General features: G+C 40.9%; 1 protein-coding gene across 1 annotated transcript in view; it reads left to right on the forward strand.

The window, feature by feature from the left end:
- The window catches only part of LOC140453205 (Y+L amino acid transporter 2-like), a 64682-nt gene that overhangs the window by 37201 nt on the left and 2294 nt on the right, over positions 1-25187 (forward strand). Inside the window, exon 4 of the mRNA XM_072547740.1 lies at positions 22194-22317. Within this exon, the coding sequence (XP_072403841.1) occupies positions 22194-22317 (124 nt within the window). The remainder of the gene's footprint in view (positions 1-22193; positions 22318-25187) is intronic.

The following is a 25187-nucleotide window of genomic DNA, read 5'->3' on the forward strand; positions in this document are numbered from 1 at the left end:
GAGAACTCTGTGGGAAGCTAGGGAAGTGATTGCTGGGCCCCTTGCTGAGATATTTATATCATCAGTAGTCATAGATGAGGTGCCGGAAGACTGGAGGTTGGCTATCATGGTGCCACTATTTTAAAAAGGTGGTAAGGACAAGCCAGGGAACTATAGACCAGTGAGCCTGACGGTGGTGGGCAAATTGTTGGGGGGGGGGTGGTGGAGGGGGGAGTCCTGAGGGACAGGATATCCATATATTTGGAAAGGCAAGGACTGATTAGGGATAGTCAACATGGCTTTGTGCCTGGGAAATAATTTCAATTGGATTCCCTACAGAATGGAACAGGTCCTTCGGCCGAACAAGTCCACACCAACCCTCCGAAGAGTAACCCACCCACACACCATTCCCCTACCCTATATTTACCCTGACTAATGCACCTAACACTATGGGCAATTTAGCATGGCCAATTCACCTGACCTGCACATTTTTGGATTGTGGGAGGAAAGCAATGCAGACACAGGGAGAATGTGCAAACTCCACCCAGACAGTCGCCCGCGATGGGAATCAAACCCAGGTCCCTGGCATGTGAGGCAGCAGTGCTAACCACTGAGCCACCGTGCCGCCCATAAAAAAAACTTGATTGAGTTTTTTGAAGAAGTCAGAAGGAAGATTGATGAGGCAGAGCGGTGGAGGTGATCTATATGGAGTTCAGTAAGGCATCCGACAAGGTTCCCCATAGGACACTAGTTAACAAGGCTGGATCTCGTGGAATACAGGGAGAACTAGCCATTTGAATACAGAACTGACTCGAAGGGTGGAAAACAGAGAGTGGTGGTGGAATGTTGTTTTTCAGACTGGAGGCCTGGAACCAGTGGAGTGCCACAAGGATCGGTGATGGGTCCACTGCTTTTCATCATTTATATAAATGATTTGGATGTGAGCATAAGGGGTATAGTTAGTAAATTTGCAGATGATACCAAAATTAGCGGTGTGGTTGACTGAGAAGAAGGTTAACTCAGATTACAACAGGATCTTGATCAGATGTGCCAATGGGCTGAGGAGTAGCAGATGGAGTTTAATTTTGATTAGTGCAAGGTGCTGCACTTTGGGAAAGCAAATCAAAGCAGGACTTATACACTTAATGGTAAGGTCCTAGGGAGTGTTACTGAGACCTTAGAGTGCCGATTCATAGCTCCTTGAAAGTAGAATCGTAGGTAGATAGGATAGCGAATAAGTCGTTTGGTACGCTTTTCTTTATTGGGTCAGAATATTGAGTACAGGAATTGGGAGGTCATGTTTGAATTGAATTGAATTTATTGTCACGTGTACCGAGGCACAATGAAAAGCTTTGCCTTACGAGCGATACAGACAGACCACAGAGTTAGGTAGCCTAGATTAGTAAATAATAGGTAAACAGCGGCAAAAACAAAAACACAGGTACAGGCAAATGTTAAGAGTTTGTGAGTCTATTCAGTATTTTAATAACAGTCTGGTAGAAACTGTCTCGAAACCAGCTGGTGCGTATGTTTAAGCCTCTGTACCTTCTCCCCGATGGTAGATGTTGTAGATAAACATTGCCAGAGTGGGATGAATCTTTGAGAATGCTGGTGACCGTTTCTTGACAGCGGGCCTAGTAGATGGATTCTATAGATGGGAGGTTGGCCTTTGTGATTGTCCGGGCCGAGTTCAACACTCTCTGTAACTGTCTCCGATCTTGAGTGGTACAGTTGCCATACCAGGTAGTGATACATTCAGACAGAATGCTTTCGATGGCGCACCTATAAAAGTTGGCAAGGGTATTCACTGTCATGCCAAATTTCCTCAGCTGCCTGAGGAAGATGTTGCGAGGGTTAGGGGATTTGAGCTATTGGGAGAGGTTGAATCGGCTGGGGTTATTTTCCTGGAGCATCAGAGGCTAAGGGGTGACCTTATAGAGGTTTATAAAATCATGAGGGGCATGGATAGGATAAATAGACAATATTTTTTCCCTGGGGTGGGGTGCCCAGAACTAAAGGGCATAGATTTAGTGTGAGGGGTAAAGATATAAAAGGGACCTAAGGGGCAACCTTTTCACACAGAGGGTGATATGTGTATGGAATGAGCTGCTAGAGGAAGTGGTAGAGGGTAGTACAATTGCAACATTTAAGAGACATTTGGATGGTTATATGAATAGGAAGGATTTGGAGGGATATGGGCCGGGTGCTCGCAAGTGGGACTAGGTTAGGCTGGGATATCTGATCAGCATGGACAAGTTGGACCGAAGGGTCTGATTCCGTGCTATACATCTCTATGACTCTGTGACTCTAATCCAGGTCATGTTCAATATATTATTTCAATTGCATCACACTGTAAACTTTTGCTATAAATTCTGTATTTTATGGTCTTATACTCCAGAACCACCTGATGAAGGAGCAGTGGTCCAAAATCTAGTGCTTCCAAATAAACCTGTTAGACTATAATCTAGTTTTATGTGATTTTTGACTTTGTTCGCCTCACTGCAACACCGGCACCTCCAAATCATGACTATTATTGTTAGAAAGTATGCAAACTTGCCCATTGCAGCTTGCTCTTCATTTTCTTTCCTTCCTTAGGATGAAATGTAATGTTCTTAAGGGTTTCAATTCCACTGCTGTGTTAGAATCATAGGAATGTTTCAGAACAGAAAGACACTATTCAGCCCATCATGTCTGATTAAGCTGAATGAATTTGTCACAAATTCTCAACTTAGTTTCCAGCACTCCTAGTCTGTAGCCTTGCAGGCTACAATACATCAGGTATAACTTCATGTTTTCTTCTAAATGATTTGAGGGTTTCCATCTCAACAACCACACTCTGGGTGAAAGCGTTTTTTTTCCTATGAAGCCTGTAATCCTGCTATCATCATCATACGACATGTTTTCTGGTAATTGACCTATCTGCTGGAGAAACAGGGCTTCCTGATACATGCTATTGAAACTCATTATTTTTCACGCCTTAATTAAGTCACCCCTCTTCTTCCTTCATTTCAAGGAAAAAACTCCAGCCTATACAATCTTTTCTCACAGTTGCCATTTTCAGGACCTGACAACATTCTCATAAATCTCTCCACAGTATTTACAGCTTTGGTACTCTTCCCATATGTGATGATGAGATCTCTATTCAAAATTCCAGCTATAGCCTAATCAGTGATTACATACTTCCAGAATTATACCCCTGCTTTTGTTCAATACCTTGCCAAATGAAGGAAAGCATCCTATATATCTTCCTTAATATCTTGTTCATCTGCCTCTTTCAGAAACCCGTGGACATGCACTCCAAAATCTCTTATTTCCTCTAAAAGATCCTCCAGTTTATTGTATATTCTCTAGCTTTGTTTGTCTTCCATAAATGTATTATCACATAATCTCCAGATTGAATTCACTCTCCAATTTTCTTCCACTCAACTAAGCTACTGATATCATCCAGCAGAGCCAATGTCTTCACTATCAAACTACCTGGCTAATTTTTGTGTGGTCTGCAAATTTGCCATTTTAAATAATGTACAACTAAAGCAGCACTTAGCACAAACAATGCAGCATGGAGGGGAGACTCTACTTATATCTCCTGAAAACAAGGTTAAAAACAATAGATTAAAGCAGTCACTAATTAAGTAGCTACAGCTTCTTTCAGAATTTGTATAATCCCAATTTAAAACTGTAAAACTTCATTTAAAACATAAGGTTCAGTCAATTGCTAAATTAAAGGACTTGTAGGAAAAATTAGCCCTTAAGATTTCTCAAACTCCCAATTCAAAATCTTGGTCACTGGGGAAGAGTGAATTGACACATAGTTATATTTGAAGCAACATTTGCCTTTTCATTCTCATCAGTTTTCTTCTTCTCATGTATATGCTTAATCATCAAATCAAGAAATTCTTTAGGCTGAATCTTATTTTCTCTTCAGTTAACCGTCAATTTCATTCAGTTTCATGGAGGATTTCTCTCCACCAGACCTATAGAGTATATTCATACTTTTATCCCAAACTCAGTCATCAACTATCCTTAACACCCCAATCATGGTGTTTCTTTTATCCAATGCTAGTCCGATTCTCCTACTCACTACAGCTGGAAGAGTTCACCACTTCATGGACACCTCAGAGTAGACCAGCATGCATGAAACTGGTGCCATTTTGGAACCTCGGCCACGAGTGGCACATCAGTCATAAATACGTTGTTCATGTCACATAGGTGGCATGGCTGACATTTCCTCACATTCAATGTCATTTTCTTTTCTCAGTCACTGTTTAATCACTAGGTCACATAGCTTACCTGTCCTTAGCCACATCCCATCTTACCATCCTCTCTAGGTTATCGCTATTTTGTTCCCGAGGACCAAGTAGCCCAGCATCTTATTAAGTTCAGTGTACAACCATCATATCAGACAAGCTTTCAAACAATGCCAGAAATCTTTTATTTACAATCAACAAACATGAACAGAAACAAAACAAACAGAAGCTATATTTTGCCCCAAGAATACAAATGAAACCTTGCATTGTGACCAATGACTATTTTACAGTCCAAAATTGTTTGTTACAACCAGCTCACATCTACAGGAATTGGGTGTCAATTAAGTTTTGCCTAGCTTGTAGCAGCCAATGCAGTTTAGCTTTGTCATGCTCAAAGTGAGTTTTCTCCTTGGAAGACTTTCTATTCTCCCAGTTCGTCAGCAGAGCACAGCACTTAAGGATAATGTGGCACACTCTGGAGTATATTACAATGGAGCTCAAATGGGTCAACGCAGTGGGACCACATCTTCAACAAATCTATGGTCTGCTCCATCATGGCCTTGGTTGAAGGATGGGTGGCATTGTATCTGTGTTCCACTACACTCAGGAGATTATACAAATGGTGCCATCAGCCATGGCTGCAGTGGAAGCCTTGCCATTCAGTAACCAGCCTTGTTAGACTTCTGGATCTTCAAATGCAGCAGGAATATGAAAGGTCACCAGGATACAGGGGTCATGACAGCTGTCAGGGTACCTGATACACACCTACAAAAAGTGATAGTGATGATTACAGATCATCTGCACATTAATGGAATAGGAACCATTCTTATTGCTTCATTGTGATGCAACCTGTGAGTGCAACAAGCACATAGTCCTTCCCGCCTCAGGCGACTGTCTGTGTGCAGTTTGCACGTTCTCCCCGTGTCTGCGTGGGTTTCCTCCGGGTGCTCCGGTTTCCTCCCACAGTCCAAAGATGTGCAGGTCAGGTGAATTGGCCATGCTAAATTTCCCGTAGTGTTAGATAAGGGGTAGATGTAGATGTAGGGGTATGGGTGGGTTACGCTTCAGCGGGGCGGTGTGGACTTGTTGGGCCGAAGGGCCTGTTTCCACACTAAGTAATTTAATCTAATCTAATAGTCAACAAATTTCAATGCAGTTATCACCTTCACAGTCACCAGGAGAGGTTGTGCCACCCCAACCTCCACCCCCACCCCACTCGCACCAACAACTACCACTCCCACATATTGTAGATCCTGATCCAGCAGCTGACACATTTCAGTCACAGTGTCAAGTAGCCTGCATTAACACTGTGCCTCATTCTGCCTTGTTCTGAGATAGTGGCTTCAAGGATGAAATATACTGCCCTTCTGTACCAGTGACAAATCCTCAGGGACCCTGCAACTATGGATTCTCAGTGCTTTTCAGCCTCCATGGCAGCTTACTGCTGCTCCTCCTACATTTGCCTTTGGCTTTTTAGCAAGGCAGCCACTGTGGTGAGAATCCCACCTGTGGCTTGTTGCATTACTCTTGCTGGCAGGGAGCTGTATTGGAAACATGAGGAGTAGGTTCGTAACTCTGAGCAGAGTCAATGCTGACATACCCTAAAGATGAACACTGTCCTCCAAACTAGAGAGTTCTTTTAGCACAGTGGCAGGGTCCCTTAGAACTAAAAGGAAGAGGTTCAAGTACCACGTGCTCCAGAGGTGTGTCATACCACAGCTGAACAAGTTAATTAGGAAAATAAATATATTTGATTAGACTTATTGTTGTAATATGTACCTATGTACTGTGAAAACTGTTGTTTGCATGCTGTACAGACAGATCATACCATACAAAATGGATCAGGTTGTAGAACAGGGTACAGAATACAGTGTTAAACTGCATAGAAGACAGTGAGAGAGATCAACATTAACATTTGAGAGGTCCATTCAAAAGTCTGTGAACAATTGGAAAGAACCTGTTCCTTAAATATGTTAGTATGTGTATTCAACTTTTATATTTGCTGCTCGACAAAAGAGGGTGAAACAGAACAACCGGTTTGGGAGGGATCTCCAATTATGTTGGCTGCTTTCTTGAGGCAGTGGGAAGTATGGATGGAGTCAATGGATGGAAGGCTGGTTTGCGTGATGGATTGATCTGTGTTCATGATTCTCTGCAGTCTTTTGCATTTTTGGCAAGAGCAGTTGCCATACCACATTGTGATGCATCCAGATAAAATACTTACTATGGTGCACTTATAAAGATTGGTAAGAGTCTTTGTGGACATGCTGAATTTCCTTAGCTTTCTGAGAAAATCGACGCATTGTTGTACTTTCTTGACTGTCCCGTCAATGTGGATGGACCAGGACAGATTGTTGATTATCACGCCCAGGAATTTGATGTTCTGGACCATCTCCATCTCAATACCATTGATGCAGACAGGGGCGAGCCCTCTACTCTGCTTCCTAAAGTCAGTGACTAGCTCCTTTGTTTTGCTAATGTTCATGGAGAGATTGTTGTCTTTACACCATGCTGTTAAGCACTTTCCTGTATTCTGTCTTGTTATTGTTTGAGATCTGACCAAAAACAGGGGTGTTGTCAGCAAACTTGTAAATGGAATTGGAGTGGAATTTGACCACACAGTCATGAATGTATAAGGAGTACAGTAGAGAGCTGAGTACACAGCCTTCTGGGGCACCAGTATTGGAAGATTATTATGGAGGAGGTATTGTCACAATTCTTACTGATTACAGTTTATGCACCAGGAGGTTGAGGATCCAGTTACAGAGCAGGGAATGGAGACCTAGGTCTCGGAGTTTGAAAGCAGAGCTGTAGTCAATAAGTAGGAGCCTGACATAGATATGCTTGTTATCCAGATGTTGTAGGGATGAATGTAGAACCAGGGAGTTGGTATCTACTATGTGCCTATTGTGCTGGCAGGCAAATTGCAAACGATCAAGGCAATCTGGTAGGCTAGAGTTGATGTGAGCCATGACTAATCTTCTGAAGCACTTCATAATTATGGAGATCAGAGCCATTGGATGATAGTCATTGAGGCAAGATGCATGATTTTTCTTTGGCATTGGGTGCTCTTCTTGAAGCAGATAGGGACTTCAGATCAAAATAAGGAGGGGTTAAAGATATCAGCAAATACTCCCGTCATCTGGTCCAACATATCTGAATGTTAGTGACTTATGGACTGCCCGACAAAACGTACAGTGTATCAAGTTGCCATAAGCACTTAGCAGAGGTCGTCCACCAACCTAGTGACAGACATATAGCAGGGGTGCCTCATGTGTTCTGAACCTTTACTCTCCCAGTCCCACATCAACCATGAAAGGCATTATTCCTTAAATAGTTTATATCATAACACTGACATTGCACATGGAGAGGGATTCAGTTCTATACCCCACAGTGCGCTTGAAAGCCTCTCAAGAACATTGATTGTGGCCCTCATCTACCTATTTTAATCAGTTTTCGTGAATTCAGCTTTATTGAGATGTATATGTGCAAGTTGCAAGGACCAATGACATGTTGGATGTCATTTGCACCCCAATACTTGTACACTGCATGCATTTCACAAGCATGATTCTGCCCATCAAATTGACATTGACTCCACAGTCTGGATGGTGTCCCAGGCAGTTTTTTTGTAGTCTGTTTATAACAATTGGAAAATTATCACAATGAAGGCAGCTCACATTGAACACCCTGAGCATTGAGCTCAGCCTGGTCATCAGCTACCCTCCCAGAGCCATCATATCCCATTTTACCTTGTTCTACCTAGTCAATACATTTCCATTGAAACCCCTCAAAATCACACAAAATGAGTAAACCCACACTAAATTCTTTTCTCCAACTTTCAGCCTTGGCCCTTGAAACCTAGCACCATCATTAATGATGCTTACTGTAGTCATCACTGCATATAACCTTTTAATACAGCATTTCATAATCTCCCACTTACTACCATCTACATTCGTTATAAATTAATCTTTCCTCCATCATCATTCCTGTCTCCGGCTTAACCCAGGCTTCTGACTACATCCAGCACTTCCAAAGCAAATGCCTTTTATCGTTATAAAACAATCTTAAAAGTTATTAAATACTTTCCACTGGATATATCTAATCAGATGTTGCTAGTTTAAACACTAACACAAACGTGTAGATTTACAAAATAAACTGCAGAATGTCTTGACAAACGCAGGCAGTTATACCTCTAGATAAGATAACAAATCTCTCCGGCATGCACCACTTGATAACTGATATTATAAAAACATATTGTCTTTTACTGAAACAAGTGCTGAAGAACCTTTTACTGATTTTCAAGGCTTGGGTACAGACATTTCCTCTTGGAATTGAACAATAGTTGTAAAGTTAGCAAAAGGTCATATAGAATAGGAATTGTTAGAACAAGGAGAATGAGCTGGCTGAGAAGGAGGAAATGGAAGACGGCATATAACTTAGCCAACCTCCTTATGCCTGCCAGAAGGTATAAGAAGACATCAAGAACTAATTTGTGTGCACTACCAGTGATCTCAATCACTTTTTCCTATTGGCCAACTTCATTATGCCTTACTACTCATCTGTCACTGACAATCATATTGGCATTTGACAACAATACAAAAAACAAAAGCCAAAACAGATTCTAAAACAAATTTAAGAATGAAACCACGTATTGCATACAAAATTGAACTAATCACCCTGACTGGGGGTCCAGCCTTAGATGACACCTCTTAAGTGGGTATCAGCTGTCTGGGCTAATTGGCAAACACGTCAAAGCAAGGATATGAAAATAATAGAATGTGCAGAATTGGGAAGATGGTGGTTTAATGGTTCTGTCACTCAACTAGTAATATGGAGCCCCACGCTTCAGATGGGATTTGAATGCCACCTTTGCAGATCATGAAATTGGAATTAAGTAACATTTGGAATCAAAACGCTAGTTTAATGGTGCCCATGTGACAACTGATAATTGTTGTAAAAAATCAAACTAGTTCACAAATATCTTTTAAGGAAGAAAACCTATTCTGCTATGTGGTCTGGCTGACATGTGGCTCCAAGCCTACAGCAATGTAGTTTATTCTTAACTACCCTATGGAATGGCTTAACAAGATATTCAAACCAGTACAAAGTATCAAGAAAGCAATGAAACTGGATGAAATAGCTGGCGTCAACCAAGGCACTCTAAACAATACTGTTGATTCCTCTCATTTATCTCTCCACCCTGCAGGTACTCTGCCTCTATTCCTGGTGAAGGGCTGTTGCCCAAAATGTCGATTTTCCTACTCCTCAGATGCTGCTTGAACTGCTGTGCTTTTCCAGCACCACTCTAGTCTAGAATCTGGTTTCCAGCATCTGCAGTCATTGTTTTTACCTTGTTGACTCTACAAAGTCCTCCTTACTAACATCTGGGGCTTATGCAAATACTGGGAGAGCTATCTTACAGACTAGTCAAACAGCCTAGCGTAGTCACATCATATGTTGTCCCAGACATGGTATTCCCTGTCCCATTAGCAGGAAAGGCCCATCACAGGTGTTGGTCCAGTAATGAACAGGTGGGAGGGAGTTGCCTTGGGTGTGCTGAATGTTGACTCCAACCCCATTTAGTCTCATGGCATCAGATCAAACATGGGTAAAGGAACTTCCTGCTGGTTTCTAACCACCACTCTCCTTCATCTGATCAATCAGTAAATCAATGTTGAACACCACTTGAAGAAGTTATTTGCTTGGTAAAATAGTGAACTTCAAAGTCCATCATCTATATGGCTCACCACTGCTGTCTGAAGCTGCCCAGACCCTAAAGGAAATAGTGATGACTCGTCTGCAGAAATAATGAGGGAACCAACAAAAAAGTAAAAAGAACTACTTGAATTCATTTCCACCAATCTATCTAATACATACACATTAGTCCACGATGGTATTAGTGGGAGTGTGACTAGCACAAAGTCATGATGAAGGCAAAGTCCTATCTTCATAGTGGGGGAAGCACTGAGGGTGGACAGGGCACAGAACCTAATCTGTCAGCGATTCTGATGCCCATCATCAAGATTGGCCACGGCCTAAGTATACATAGCTGCAAAACTGAGCCTGCAATCGATGGTGAAGAAACCAGCAGGAGAGAAAAATCCATTTGACCTTATCCTCACTGTTATGAACATGTAGAAGCGTGTACTGTACCTTTAAGAAAGTTAAAAGCTAGCAGAACTACCTGACAGCATCAAGTGTTCTGAACAAGATACAATGTAACCTTTCGGTCCAGCAGATCATGCAGTTGGTTGCCAGGAGACAAAAACAAATTTGAATTGTGTCAATCAGTTTAAATTATACACCAAAAAAAACAAACAGTCTCCAATGAAGTTTGAATTTAGTATATTGACAATATTAAAAGCCAGTGACACAGTCCGATGCTTTGGGATATAAGACCGGGAAAACTTGAACAGTTGAGAGAGAACTGCCAAGCCATCAACACATGTAGACTACCTGGAGAATAGCTCTCTTAAAGTACCTTTATCAATCAGTGATGTGTGAAACAGAAATCCCTAAGGAGAAGAAAAGAACACAAAGGAAGGTACAAAGAGAAGATTCAACAGCTGGCTGGTTTTGAAATTTGACTTTTTGATAAATCTTAATTGGGGGTTTTATAGGACAAGTATTGTAGAAGGAGAAGGTAAAAGATAGGTTAGAGAAAGAAGTTGTTAGTTAGTTATTCTCTGTTGTAGTTTAAGAAATAAAATTGTTAATTTTTACTTTAAATAGTTCTTGGCCTCTTGAAGTTTCACAGAATATTGCACGGGATAAATCTTCTCTGTGTTGCTGGTTTAAATTAAGGGGGGGAGGGGGGCTTACCCATGTTGTAATACTCACCACTCTGTCACAGGATGCATCTATCCATGACCACATTCATATGAATGACCACTGAAAACAAAGTCCCATGCTCGCATTCAGAGTGCCCTCCATTGTGTTGTCTGGCACTATCACTATGCTAAATGGGATAGATTTTGCAAGGTCTAGCTGTTCAAAACTAGATATTCATGAGGGCCATCAGCAGCAAACAGTCTTCTTTATAACCTGGAGGCACATCACTGACATATCATCCACTCTATCATTACCATCAAGCCTGGTTCATGGAAAAGCACAGAATGTGAGGAGTAGCACCAAATATACCTAAAATGAAATGTCAACCTGGTGAAGTTACAGTACAGGACTACTTGAATGTTTCATTTGAAGGCATATCCTTATGTCCTTGATCACTGACCAAATCATAAAAAAAATCCGAAGGGGTTTGATTACCCCTCCCAGACCAAAATATCCTGTTAACATTCTCCTTCCTGATAAACCCCAGCTCAGTGAGTTTGTACTAAAGGTCCTCAAGTCACAGTTACTGTATGTATGATTGTACTGGGATTCAGAATCTCACACATTTTGCAGTCGCAGCACATCGTTTGCCCTGCATTGATAAATTTTAATTAAGTGATCATTTGATTATTTAATTATGTATATTTTAAAAGTTTTATTTAAGACCACTCTTACCATAACTGAGCGCATTAATATAGACCTTAACAACTTAAAAGAAAATATTTAAAATTTGAGTGTTTTCACATTTCCAATTATTTACACATTCTCCCAGGGAATAGTAACTAAGCAGCCGTTAGCTTGTGAGTCATTGTCATCTTACTTTCAAGCTGTTAAATAAATCTGAAAACTAAAAGCAAAAGGACAGTGTCGTGGTTTTGGTCAAGACTGGAAGATTGTGACAGGAAAGGACAGACAGTTTATTGGTAATAGTTTATTAACCAATAATGAATCCATAGAAAGAGGGGTCATTCAAAAATGTTTGGCTGAAAGAGAAAATATGTTGTCAGAAGCTTTTCAACTTTACTCATTGGACTAGATTCCCTACAGTACAGAAACAGGCCCTTCGGCCCAACAAGGTAAAAACAATGACTGCAGATGCTGAAAACCAAATACTGGATTAGTGGTGCTGGAAGAGCACAGCAGTTCAGGCAGCATCCAACGAGCAGCGAAATCGACGTTTCGGGCAAAAGCCCTTCTTTTGCCCGAAACGTCGATTTCGCTGCTCGTTGGATGCTGCCTGAACTGCTGTGCTCTTCCAGCACCTTCGGCCCAACAAGTCCACACCAACCCTCAGAAGAGTGACCCAACCAGAACCATTCCCCTACTCTATATTTACCCCCTGACTAATGCACCTAACACCATGGACAATTTAGCAAAGCCAGTTTACCTAACCTGCACAACTTTGGACTGTGGGAGGAAACTGACGCAGACACGGGGAGAATAAGCAAACTCCACACAGACAGTAGCCCGAGGCAGAAATCAAACCTGGAGTCCCTAGCACTGTGAGGCAGCAGTGCTAACCACTGAGCCACCATGCCACCCATATCAAGCAAAAAGCAAGAATGCTAAATTTCAAAACATCACAATTTACAGGAAAAATGGGTACTGATTTGTGTCTGGTCCAGTCTGATTGGCTGAGTTATTGCCCTAGAGAAAGCAACTCGGCTTCCTAGTTCCATTGTACTGTAATTTCAAAAAGGCACAAGCCTTGAACATTTTCACTTGTTTGGAGAAAATGTTTTCTTGTGTATGAATGTTAATCTCTTCTAGCAAGTGCCAATGAACCTCATTATGAACTTGACTTAGAGTAATAGAGTCATTGAGATGTTCAGCTTGGAAACAAACTCTTCAATCCAACTCGTACATGCCGACCAGATATCCTAAATAAATCTCGTCCCATTTGCCAGCATTTGGCGCATAACCCTCTAAACCTTCCCTATTTATATATCCATCCAGATTCCTTTCAAATATTGTGATTGTACCACCCTCCCCACTTTGTCTGGCAGCTCATTCCATACACATACCATCCTCTGTGTGAAAAAGTTGACCATTAGGTTCCTTTTAAATCTTTCCCCACTCACCTTAAACCTATGCTCTCTAATTTTGGACTCCCCGATTCCGAGGAAAAGACCTTATCCATGCCCTTCATGATTTTATAAACCTCTGTAAGGTCACCCATTAGGTTCCAATGCTTCAGGGAAAACAGCCTCAGCCTATTCAGCCTCTCCCTATAGCTCAAATCCTCCAACCCCGGCAATATCCTTGTAAATCTTTCTGAATCTTTTCAAGTTTCACAACATCCTTCCTATAGCCGGGAAACCCGAATTGTGTGCAGTACTCCAAAAGTGGCCTCACTAATGTCCTGTACAGCCACAACATGACCACCCAACTCAATTCACTGACCAATAAAGGCACCTTCTTCATTATCCTATCGACCTGCAATTCCACTTTCAAGGAACTAAGGCTTAAGTTGGTAATTAGCATAGCGATTAACACACACAGCATTGGCTAGCATTTGTCGAATAATTACAAAATTGCAACTAAAAATAGACATTTTTGAGTTATGCAAGCATGGCCTTGTTGAATATTTTGTACTTTGCCTATTATAAACAACCAAAAGACATAGAGTCATAGAGATCCATGTATCTTTTTATTTATTTATGCCCCTCATGATTTATAAACCTTTGTCAGGTTACCCCTCAGCCTCCGATGCTCCAAAGAAAACAGCCCCAGCATATTCAGCCTCTCCCTATACCTCAAATCCTCCAACCCTGGCAACATCCTTGTAAATCTTTTCTGAGCCCTTTCAAGTTTCACAACATCCTAAGAAGGAGACCAGGAAGGAGACCAGAATTTCATGCAATATTAGCACCATCTTATTGCTCTAAATAAACGCTGCTCCAGGCTAACTTCATACTTGTGGATTATTTTTTAAAATGTAATCAATCTCAATAAAACATATAATCAAGAAAGAACCCATTCTACTCACTATTGTAGTAAGGCTACACTTAAAAACTATGTACTTATCTGTTTTTGTGCTGTGAGCTCTCCCACACAGGTTCCTCCAAGATCAGTTGTGCATTTCACTGTTTGTTAAGTTTTCCTAGACGCACTCCGATATCCATAGATACATGAATTTAAACAGCAAGGCAGTAACTGAGCAGATTCACTGCTGTGTCAGTTAGCAGTGTGGGTTTCTTTCTCTCTCTCTCCTTCACTGACCACGTGCTGCCTATTGTCTGTCCTTCTCCCTTCTAAAAATGCCATTGTTTTGATTCTTTCTCCAAAATTCCAAAGCAATGCGACAGCATATAAAACAGAATTGCTGCATCCAGAATTCGAAGAAATCACCTCTAACATCTAAAATACTTCAGAAAACATGGTGGCTCAGTGGTTAGCACTGATGCCTCACAGTGCCAGGGACCCAGTTTCGATTCCAGCCTCGGGTAACTGTCTGTGTGGAGTCTGCACATTCTCCGTGTGTCTGTGTGGGTTTCCACTGGGTGCTCTGGCTTCCTCCCACAATCCAAAGATGTGCAGGCTAGATGAATTGGCCATGCTAAAATGCCATATGTGTTAGGTGCATTAGTCAGGGGTATACATAGTGTAGAGGAATGGGTCTGGGTGGGTTACTCTTCAGAGGTTCAGTGTGGTCTTGTTGGGCAAATGGCCTGCTTCCATACTGTAAGAAATCTAAAATGAGCAGCTCTTACCACCACAAGTTTTTTCCATCCTCCATCTTGGATTACCCAGAATCCTTGCCATTATGTCAAAGCAGCCTTTGATGAAACATGGAGTTATGTGAAATAGCACAGATAAAGAAATTCACAACAATGTTGTTCATTTGTTTAACAGAACACATTTTTGGATGTCTTTATGCATTGGAAAATACTGCTCATTTAGCCAATGCATAAAAATAGTTAAATATTCTTATCTGAATACATGGAGCACTTGCAAAAGGCAGAGGAACTAGTGGAGCTTTTAAAAGTAAATGTTTTTGATTAATCACCATTAGAGATTTAGGACTGCAACTTAGGTTTGTTGCATAATCACAAGTTTTTAGGAGGTTTTTCACCACAAGACCGAGTGAGTTATCAGACCTATCTTACCACGCACCTTATTAATTTCCCACAATGCCTCGATGGCATGGTTTAAATCCAATTTCTGATCCCAGAACAATTTACCACTCATTGGACAACTTGAAATTCACCATCATCCTTTGCACCTGTGCCATTTCTAAAAGTCAGTTGTCCACCCAAACAAGCACTCTCAGTCCAGAGCTGTCCTGTATAGTGGCTGAGTTTGCCCTGCACTTGGCAGATAAGGGGTAATCAGTGCCACACTTTGCAGGGAGGCACATGGAGGTCCTGCTGGATAAGATGGTGCTGATGCAATACCTCCTCCTCCCCCAGGATCAGCAGTGGAGACCATGACACTAGATAGTGTCAGCCAGGTCAGAGCCTACCATCTGGGTTAAAGCAGTCACAGTGATATGGAAGAATGCACAGCACTATAGGAAGAAGGTCAATGTGCTTTGCCACTCTGCCATGGTAATGCCCATAATTTTCTGATAATCACAGTCATTCTATCTCTACTACCATCCCTACTCTCAATGCTTACCACTCTCACTGTTAGCTGTATCACCTTCTTCACACACTGTCACCCACCACAATCCCAACACCATTAAGCCCTTGGAGCTACCTGCTAACTTGCTTGGGACACCAGCCTAACTGCACCAACAGTAATAGCTATGCCATCCACTTTCATTTACCATAATCCATGTTTTTCTGTCATTCCAGGAGGAAAACAATGAACAATAGGGCAGAAAGAGTCAAAATGGCTGGTCTGGTACCCGACATTTGGTTCCTTGCCCCTCATGAGGATCCTGACTGACCATCACGAGCAGGGCCTGGACTGGTACCCTTGACTTACCATGCTGGGATCTCCTCAGAGAAGACTGTTCCCTTTGACTTGAGTTGCTGACAATCATGTCAAACTTCCTGGCTTTGTACCTGCACAAAAATGGCAAGGCAAGACTGCAATACCAGGATCCTAGTATCTCCAGCTGATTGGGGCAAAACATGATAATACAAGACAGGCTGCTGGGAGCACCCAAAGAGGCTCAGAGTGAGTGACCACTATGCCAGCAAGTGGAAAGCCTGGAGTTGCAGCCTGGTTCAGACTATGACCTGGATGCATGTCACTGAGCACACTGTCCTCATTGCAGCATTACAGTGATAGTTACTGCTGAACCCAAAATGCAGCACTAACATGCTGAAGCAACCTGTAAGAGGATTGGAGATATGCCACGAGGTTTCTTAGAGTGCTGTAAACTAAACTAGTGGGACTGGGGAAGGGGAAATGTAGGCTTACAAAGCATGAGGATATGGCAGCATTATAGGGCATCTCTTTGGATCACGATACTCAGAGTGGGACAAGGGATAGAATTTATAAACAGAAAAGTATCCGTTGATATGATAAAAGGAGGAAAAATGAATGTGCATAATATTTGGAACAAAATAAATAAACTAATACAGTTTAGCAAGTATGACCTTATAGCCAATACAGAGTCATGGTTACAAGGAGATTAAAGTTGGGAACGAAATATTCATGGGTATATGACTTTTCAAAAGGGCAGGAAGAAAAGTGGTAAGGTAACATGGTTGGTACAGCATGTGCCAGTAGGTAGGATAGCAAATAATGATCGTGGATTGGAAGATCGAGTATCCTTAGTGATGGAAATAAGAAATAAAAAGGGAAAGAATGCAATGGTAGAAGTAGTCTCTCAGCCCCACAATAGTAACTGTACAATAGGAGATGGAATAAATCAGAAGATAATGAGGGCATGTAAAGAGGCACTATGTGAATCATGAGGGACATTAACTTTCATTTAAATTGAGAAAGTCAGATTGGTAGAGGCAATCACAAGGAAAAATTGATAGTGTGTATTTTGGGACAGTTTCCGAGAACAATATTAGATTAGATTCACTATAATATGGAGACAGGCCACACCAACCCTCCGAAAAGTAACCCACCCAGACCTATTCCCCTACATTTACCCCTGACTAATGCATGAACACTATGGGCAATTTAGCATGGCCAATTCACCTGACCTGCACATCTTTGGATTCTGGGAAGAAACCAGAGTACCCAGAGGAAACCCACACAGACACGGGGAGAATGTACAAGCCCCACACAGACAGTAGCCCAAGGCAGGAATTGAACCCAGGTCCCTGGCGCTGTGAGGCAGCAGTGCTAACCACTGAGCCACCACCCAATATATTGAGGATCTGAACAGGAATCAAGCTGTTTTGGATCTGGTGATGCGTAATGACATGACTTCAGAGTAAAGGATCCCCAAGAAAACAATGGCTCTGATAGTGTAGAATTTAGCGATCAATTATCAAGGGAGACACTTGGATCAGGAACAGCTGAGGTAAACATAAATAAGGATAATTACAAATGAATGAGGATAGAGCTAGTTGGGGTGGACTGGGAAAGGAGTTTAGCAGCAAATACAGTTGAGGTAAAATGGCAGACATTTAAGAACTAGTTCATGGCTCACAGGAAAGACATATCCTCATAAGAAAGCAAGGAAGGGAATAAGCCAATCATGGTTAACTACAGAAGTTAAGGATAGCATCAAATTGAATGTGGCAAAAATTAATGGTAATACAGAGGCTTGGGCAAGTTTTTAAAATTAACAAAATTTAATCCAAAAAAAAGGTAAACTTCAAGAGCTTCTTTAAATATATTAAAAAAAGCAACCAAAGTCAATGTAGCCCTTTAGAGAATAAGGCTAATGAAATAATAATGGGGAAGCAGGCAATTATAGAGAAGTTGAAGTTGGGTCTGTTTCCATGCTGTATGAGTCTATGATTGTAAGTATTTTACATCATTCTTCATAGTAGAAGGACTAAAGGCATTCCAAAAATGCCAGATAATCAAGAGGAAAAAGAGTGAGAAGAAGCAGTGGCTCAGTGGTTAGCACTGTTGTCTCACAGCGCTAGGGACCTGGTTTCGATTCTCACCTCAGGTGACTGTTTGTAGGAAGTTTGCACATTCTCCCAGTGTCTGCTTGAGTTTCCTCGCCCAATCCAAAGATGTGCAGGTTAGGTGAATTGGCCATGCTAAATTGCCCATGGTGTTCAGGGATGTTAGGTTACATGCATTAGTCTGGCGTAAATATAGAGTAGTAGGGGAATGGATCTGGGTAGGTTAATCTTCAGAGTGTTGGTGTGGACTTGTTGGGCTGTAGGGCCTGTTTCCACACTGTAGGGATTCTATGAAATAAAGTCAATAACTATCACCAGAGAAAGAGTATGAGGGCAACTATTGAAACTAAAGACCAGTAAGTCTCCTGAACCTGATGAGATGTATCCTCAGATAGTTTTAAAAAAGTAGCTACAGATATAATGAATGCACTGGTAGTCATCTTGCAAGAATCCTTATATTCTGGAAAAATCCCAGTGGATTGGAAAACTGCCAAAGTAACATCATTATTTTAAAAAGGGAAGATTTTTTTAAAATCAGGTAACTGTAGGCCATTTAGCTTAATATCTGTTATAAAGGATGGAATAGAGCATTTATAAATACATAGTATGATCAAAGAGTCAGCAATGACTTCATAGCAGAAATCATGTCCAACAAATTTATTAGAATTCTTTGAGGAGATGACAAGCAGGATAGATAAACGGAAGGCAATATACGGATTTTCAGAAGACATTTAATAACATACTGCTACTGAATAAAAGCCTATGGTGTTAATGGTAGTATACTAGCTAAAGGATAGAGGGGAGAGAGTTGGTATAAGGGGACATAGAAATTTTCAGGATGGTATCCTGTGATTTGTGGAGTGCTGGATCATTGCTGGAGTTACTATTATTTGCAATATGACTGGATGAGGAAAGTCAATGTACTATAGCTAAGTTTGGAGATGACACAAAATAGGTGGGAAGGCAAGTGCTGAGGATAACAAAACAAGTCTACAGAGGAATTCAAACAAGTTAATTGAGTGGGCAAAAACTTGGCACATGATTTATAATCAAGGAAAATGCAAAGTTGTACACTTTGACAGGGAGAATAAAGGACCTCAATCCTATTTAATTGGAGACAGACAGCAGTAAGTTACAGCACTGAAATGTTTGAGTAACAATACCCAAATTGTGATAGGAAGGGATAGACTATACAAACAGGAAAAGACTGTCAGACTGTGAAAGGGTGAGAAATGGTAAAATGCATAAAAGTGAGCCTATAAGTTCAGTAGGTAATAAGGAGGGCAAATTTTAAAGGGAATGAAGAATAAATCTATGACATATTGATATGGATTTCAGCAAAACACTGGCAAGGTCCCAAGTGATAAAGAAAGTAAAAGCTCATAGGATGCAAGGTAACTTGACAACTTTGATCCAAAATTGGCTTAGTGATAGGAGACAGGGTGATGGCAAAAGGTTCTGTCGCTGGACGCTAGTGTGCAATGACATAGCACATGATCAGTGCTGAGTCCCTTAATGTTTGTGATATTCATAAATTATGTAGATGAGAATGTGGGAAGGATGATAAGTAACTTTGCGACTGACAAAGACTGGCCAGGTGGTTGACAGTGAGGAGGATGCAAAAGGATTTGTCAGATGGTCAAGTCAGTGGCAGATGGAATTTAACCCTGATACATGTGAGATGATGTATTTTGGAAAAAGGAACAAGACAAGGGAGAACTCAATGAATGGCAAGATGTTAGGACGTTCAGAGGAACAGAGGGATGTTAGGGTGTTTGACCACAGAAACCTGAAGGTGGAAGGACAGGTTAACAGGGTAGTTAAGGTATATGGGATGTCTGCCTTTATCAGTCATGGCATAGATTACAAGACCAAAGCAGTCATGCTTGAGCTGTACAGTACTTTGGTTAGGCCATAGCTGGAGTACTTTGTGCAGTTTTGGTCACCACACTATGGGAAGGATCTGATTGCACTGGAGGGGATGAAAGGAGATTTATCAGGATGTTGAAACAAAATCAGAATTTCCGAGAGCAATTCAGCATCTGTGGAGCGAAAGCAGAGTTAACCATTTTGGGTCCAGTGACTATTTTTCACAACTGATGATAGCCAGGATGCTGCCTTAGGATGAAGAATTTCAGCTATGAAGAGAGGCTGCATAGGCATGGGTTAAGTGCTTTGGAACAGAAAAGGTTGAGGGGGGACCTGATAAAGGTGTGTAAGATTATGAGGGGCGTAGACAAGGTGAATAGAAAACAGTGTTCCGCTCCTCCAAGTGTTGTCCAACATTGAGGATTATTGATTTATCAGATGAGGGAGGTTTGGGAGGTTTAAAGGGGATCTAAGGAAAGACTCCTCACCCAGAGGGTGCTGGAGGCCTGAAGTGGACTGTCTGGGAAGGTACCTGAGTGGGAGACCTCACAACATTTAAAAAATACTTGGATGTACATTTGAAGTGTCATAATATTCAAGGCCCTAGGTCTAGTGAGGGTATGTGGATGTGGTAGTAATTTTTTCACAGCACAGAATTGATGGTGTATAAGGTCTCCTCTGTACTGTATGATTTAATAAGGTGGGGATGTCTTGCTACAACTTTAAAATATCCCCCTATCTCAGGCAAGATACACCAGCATTGGAGGCCGTCCAGAGAAGATTCATGAGGTTGGTCCAAGGAACGGGGGCACTATCTCATGAGAGGTTGAGTAGGTTGGGCCTGTACTCATTATAGTTTAGAAGAACAAAAGGTAACGTTTTGAAACATGCAATATTCCAGAAAACTTGACAGGGTAGATGCACAATGGTTATTTCTCCTTGTGAGAGTTTAGGACCAGAGGATATAATATCAGAGTAAGGAATTAGCCATTTAAGACAGAGATGAGAAGGAATTTACTTTTTCAGCGAGTATTGAATTTGTGGAATTCTTTAGCACAGAGGGCAGGAAAGTGGAGTTGAGGATCAACAAATCAGCCGTGATTTCATTGAAGTGGAGCAGACTCAATGGTTTAAATATCCTACTTTTGCTTCTATGTCTTTCAGTCTTAGACCAGATGCTCACTCTAGTTTTCTTGTCAGGCTTTCCTGATGTCTAGCTTGTTTTGCAAGTTTGGTAAGATGCCAGTCTGAATATTAATGAGCTGTGGCATTAATAATTGTGGCATTAACCAGACATTTACAAGCAATAATGACTTAGATGGCATCTCACTGCTGCCTAGCAGTTCATAAAAGCATAATAGATGGAGTGAGACGATCTCAAAGTTAAGATTGGCTTCGCTGTACTTATCACCTGATTCTGCCATACACTTTGCCCATAACGCAATTCACTCAGATACCTATAAGGTTCTGTCTTTGGTTACAAGGTGACCAAGATTGGGGAAAATTTTCCAAAGTATATAACATTTTAAACAGACAGGCAAAATGAAAATTGTGAAGGAGGAACTCTGAAATGAAATCTGATATACACACAAGTGTAAGATAGGATCTTGGTTCAGAAGAAGGGGTTTAGAAGGAACATAAACAGAACTGATATAGGTAGAGATTTGAATAAAAAGAGAACATTATGGTTATGCTGTATATCCGCCTGTTAACAGTAGTTTTATGCACCTTTATGCATCAAAAACATGGACCTTATGACAAAGATAATATAGCATTGCAGTATAAGGGAAGATTGGATAGATTAGGGTTTTTGTTTTGGAATGGAGGAGACTGACGAGAGGTTTGATTGAGATGTTCAAGGTTGAGAGGAGCCTGGACGGAGTAGAAGAGAAGATCTATTTCCCTCAGCAGTGGAGAGACAAAAATTCAGGGGATCCATCATGGACGTGATGGGTTGAATGTTTTTATCCATGCTGTAAACATTCCACAGTTTTGTAAGTGTATATGTATCCTTCGTATCACAGCAATATCTTATTAACGGTCATAGTTGGTGTTAAATACAATTTGCAATTCATCAATAATTTGATACATGTACAAGGTCACTGTAATTAGCAGAATAAATAATTGAGTGTAGTAATGTTTTTAAATGTATATTTTGGCTAGTTTTGAACCTGCAAAACTTGTTGCTTAAGCCATGACTACATAGTGATATATTAAAACAATCTTTCAATTCAGTGGTCACATCTCATTGTTACCCTTTCTTGTTCTTCAGGAATCTCCCCCTTGCCATTATGATTTCGATGCCTTTGGTAATTGTTTTGTACATTCTGACAATTCTGGCTTACTACATTGTGTTAGAACCAAATATCATTCTCAAAAGTAATGCTTTAGCAGTGGTAAGTGCTTATGATGATGATATTTTTGAGCATTCTTAGTTAAATATTTCAGACTGAAACAAGTGCCCAAAGTAAGAGTTTACAAGGATTGTTAAAGTTAATTAAATTTGCTTTGGGAATAATTGTTTAATATGGATGTAATAAAAGCATATAAATACATTGCATCATCTTGAAATTGAGATAGAAACTTGGAGAAACAAATTATTGGCTGGCATGGAGGTGATATATAAAAGACAAATAGGTTAAGAAATAACATATGCATGGTTTGGGAGGTACTGACCATGAGAATATTTGATGTAGATTTGACTTATTATTGCCACATGTGTCAAACAGAGTGAAAAGTATTGTTTTGTGTGCTAACCAGACAAATCATATCTCATGTAAGTACGTCAAGGTAATAGAACAGAATGCAAAATTGCCTGGGAAAGGAGAAATGGAACATAATATGTATGTCTGGAGAACAGAATAAAAAGGAATGGATCCTGTGAGGAACAATGAAAATAAAGAGCAAATAGGCTAGACATAGGTCTTGATAGGAAGCCAAATGTTTTTCTATCTAACACTGAAGAAATTTGGGCTACGTAGGCCTGACATAGATAAGGATAAGTATGACCTGGTAGTAAACAGAGGGTAAGAAGTGGACAATAAATGACAGCATAAAATTAATGTGGGGCCCTTGATAAGATTAAATTGACTTGTTAATAGATCACAGAGCCAGTTTGCAACATTGACAGAAAATGACCAGATTCAAATTATTGAGTGCATGTGAGTCCAAAAGCTAATGAGGAACAAAATACTAACAAGGCATCTCTGGAAAAATCCTTTTGGAAATTGGAGATCCAAGGTGTGATGAAGAGTCAATCACAAGCCAGCAGAGGTTAAACCCAGAGTCCAGTGGTGATTAATGGTGCATACCACATCTACAAAATATTACCATCAGAGAACTGCATGGAGTCAGCAGGATTGCGAATTAAACAAATAATTGCAAAATAGAGGTCATTTGGCAGTAATGGATTTGATTCTAGAGCAGGATGGGAACCAAAAGAAATAGCTAAGACCTAGATCAGTGTATTAGATTTGTCGTATATGAGTGCAGTGCAGCCTTAGTTATTAACATTTCTATTTTCCTGAGAGGCCATTATTCCACAAAAAAATGCTCAAGTACTGACTCATATTTTTACTTTACAATGTAACAGTGAAGTCAGGGTCAGCGTAAAATTAAAAGAAAAAGCATAGAATGTGATGAAGATTGGTGGGAAGCAAGAGGATTGGGAAGCTTTAAAAAACCACAGAGGTTAACTGAAAAAGGGGGGAGAAGATATGAGGGTAAGCTTGCTAGTAATATAAAAGAAGATTGCAAGAGTTTCTTTTCAGATATCTAAAAGGCAAGAGTAGACAATGGATTGCTGGACAATGAGGATGGAGAAGTAATAATGGGGATCAAAGAAATGGCAGAGGAACTGAAATAAGTACTTTGCATTAGTTTTCACAGTGGGAAACACCAGCAACATACCAGAACTTCAAGAGAATCGGGGCCAGAGGTGAGTGCAGTGGCCATCTCTAAGGAGAAGGTGCTGGGGAAGCTGAAAGGTCTGAAGGTGATTAAATCACACGGATCAGATGGACTACAGTCAGAGTTCTGAAGGAGGTAACTGATGGGATTTATAGAGGCATTGGTAGTAATCTTTCAGATATCATGGATTCAGGGAGGGTCCCAGAGAACTGGAAAGTGGCTAATGTAACACTCCTGTTAAAAGAGGAGGGAGGCAGAAGACAGAAGGCTACAGGTCACTCAACCTGACCTTAGTCATTGGTAAGATTTTCAAATCCATTATTAAGAATGTGATTGCAGAGTACTTGGACGTGCATGGTAAAATAGCACTAAGTCAGCACGGCTTCATCAAGGGGAGGTCATACCTGATAAATCTGTTAGAATTCTTTGAAGAGATAACAAGTAAGTTAACTGAAGAACCAGTGCAGATTTTGCAGATGACACAAAGATAGCTAGAGGGACAATTAACGTTGAGGAAGAGGGGAAGGACTTGGATGGACTGGGAAAGTTGACAAGAAAGTGGCAGATTGAATTACAACTTGGCAAAATGTGAGGGTATGCACTTTGGTAGGAAGAATAGAAGCAAAGACTATTTTCTAAATGGGGAAGGGCTTTGGAAATCTGAAGCACAAAGGTCTTGGGAGTCCACATTCAGGATTCTCTTAAGGTTTACATGCATGTTCAGTTGGCAGTTAGGAAGTTAAGTGCAATATTAGCATTCATTTCAAGAGGACTAGAGTACAAGATTAGAGATGTAATGTGGAGGCTATATAAGGCTCTGACTTGCAAAGTGTGTCACTGAAAAAAGCACAGCAGGTCAAGTAGCATCTGAAGAGCAGAAGAGTTGACCTTTCGGGCATCAGGAAGGCTCTGGTCAGATTGCAGTTGGAATATTATGAGCGGTTATAGGCCCCATATTTGAGAAAGAATGTGCTGGCCTGGGGGAGGGTCCAGGTGAGATTTAGAAAAATGATCCCGATAATGAAGAGCTTGTCATGTGAAGAATAGTGTGAGGACTCTGGGTCTGTGCTCGAAATTTAGAAGGATGAGAGGGATCTGATTGAAACTGAGAGAGTACTGAGAGGCCCGCATAGAGTGGACGTGAAGAAGATGTTTCCACTAGTGGGAGAGACTAGAACATGAAGGCACAATCTCAGAGGGAAGCAATGACCCTTTAGAACTGAGATGAGGACAAACTTCTTCAGCCAGAGTGTGGTGAATCTATGGAACTCATTGCTACTGAAGGCCTTAGAGGCAAAGTCATTGAATGTATTTATAACAGATAGATGGATTTTTGATTAGTAAGGGGCTATGGGGA

Source organism: Chiloscyllium punctatum, chromosome 26 (genome assembly GCF_047496795.1).
Source record: "Chiloscyllium punctatum isolate Juve2018m chromosome 26, sChiPun1.3, whole genome shotgun sequence".
Classification (NCBI taxonomy): Eukaryota; Metazoa; Chordata; class Chondrichthyes; order Orectolobiformes; family Hemiscylliidae; genus Chiloscyllium; species Chiloscyllium punctatum.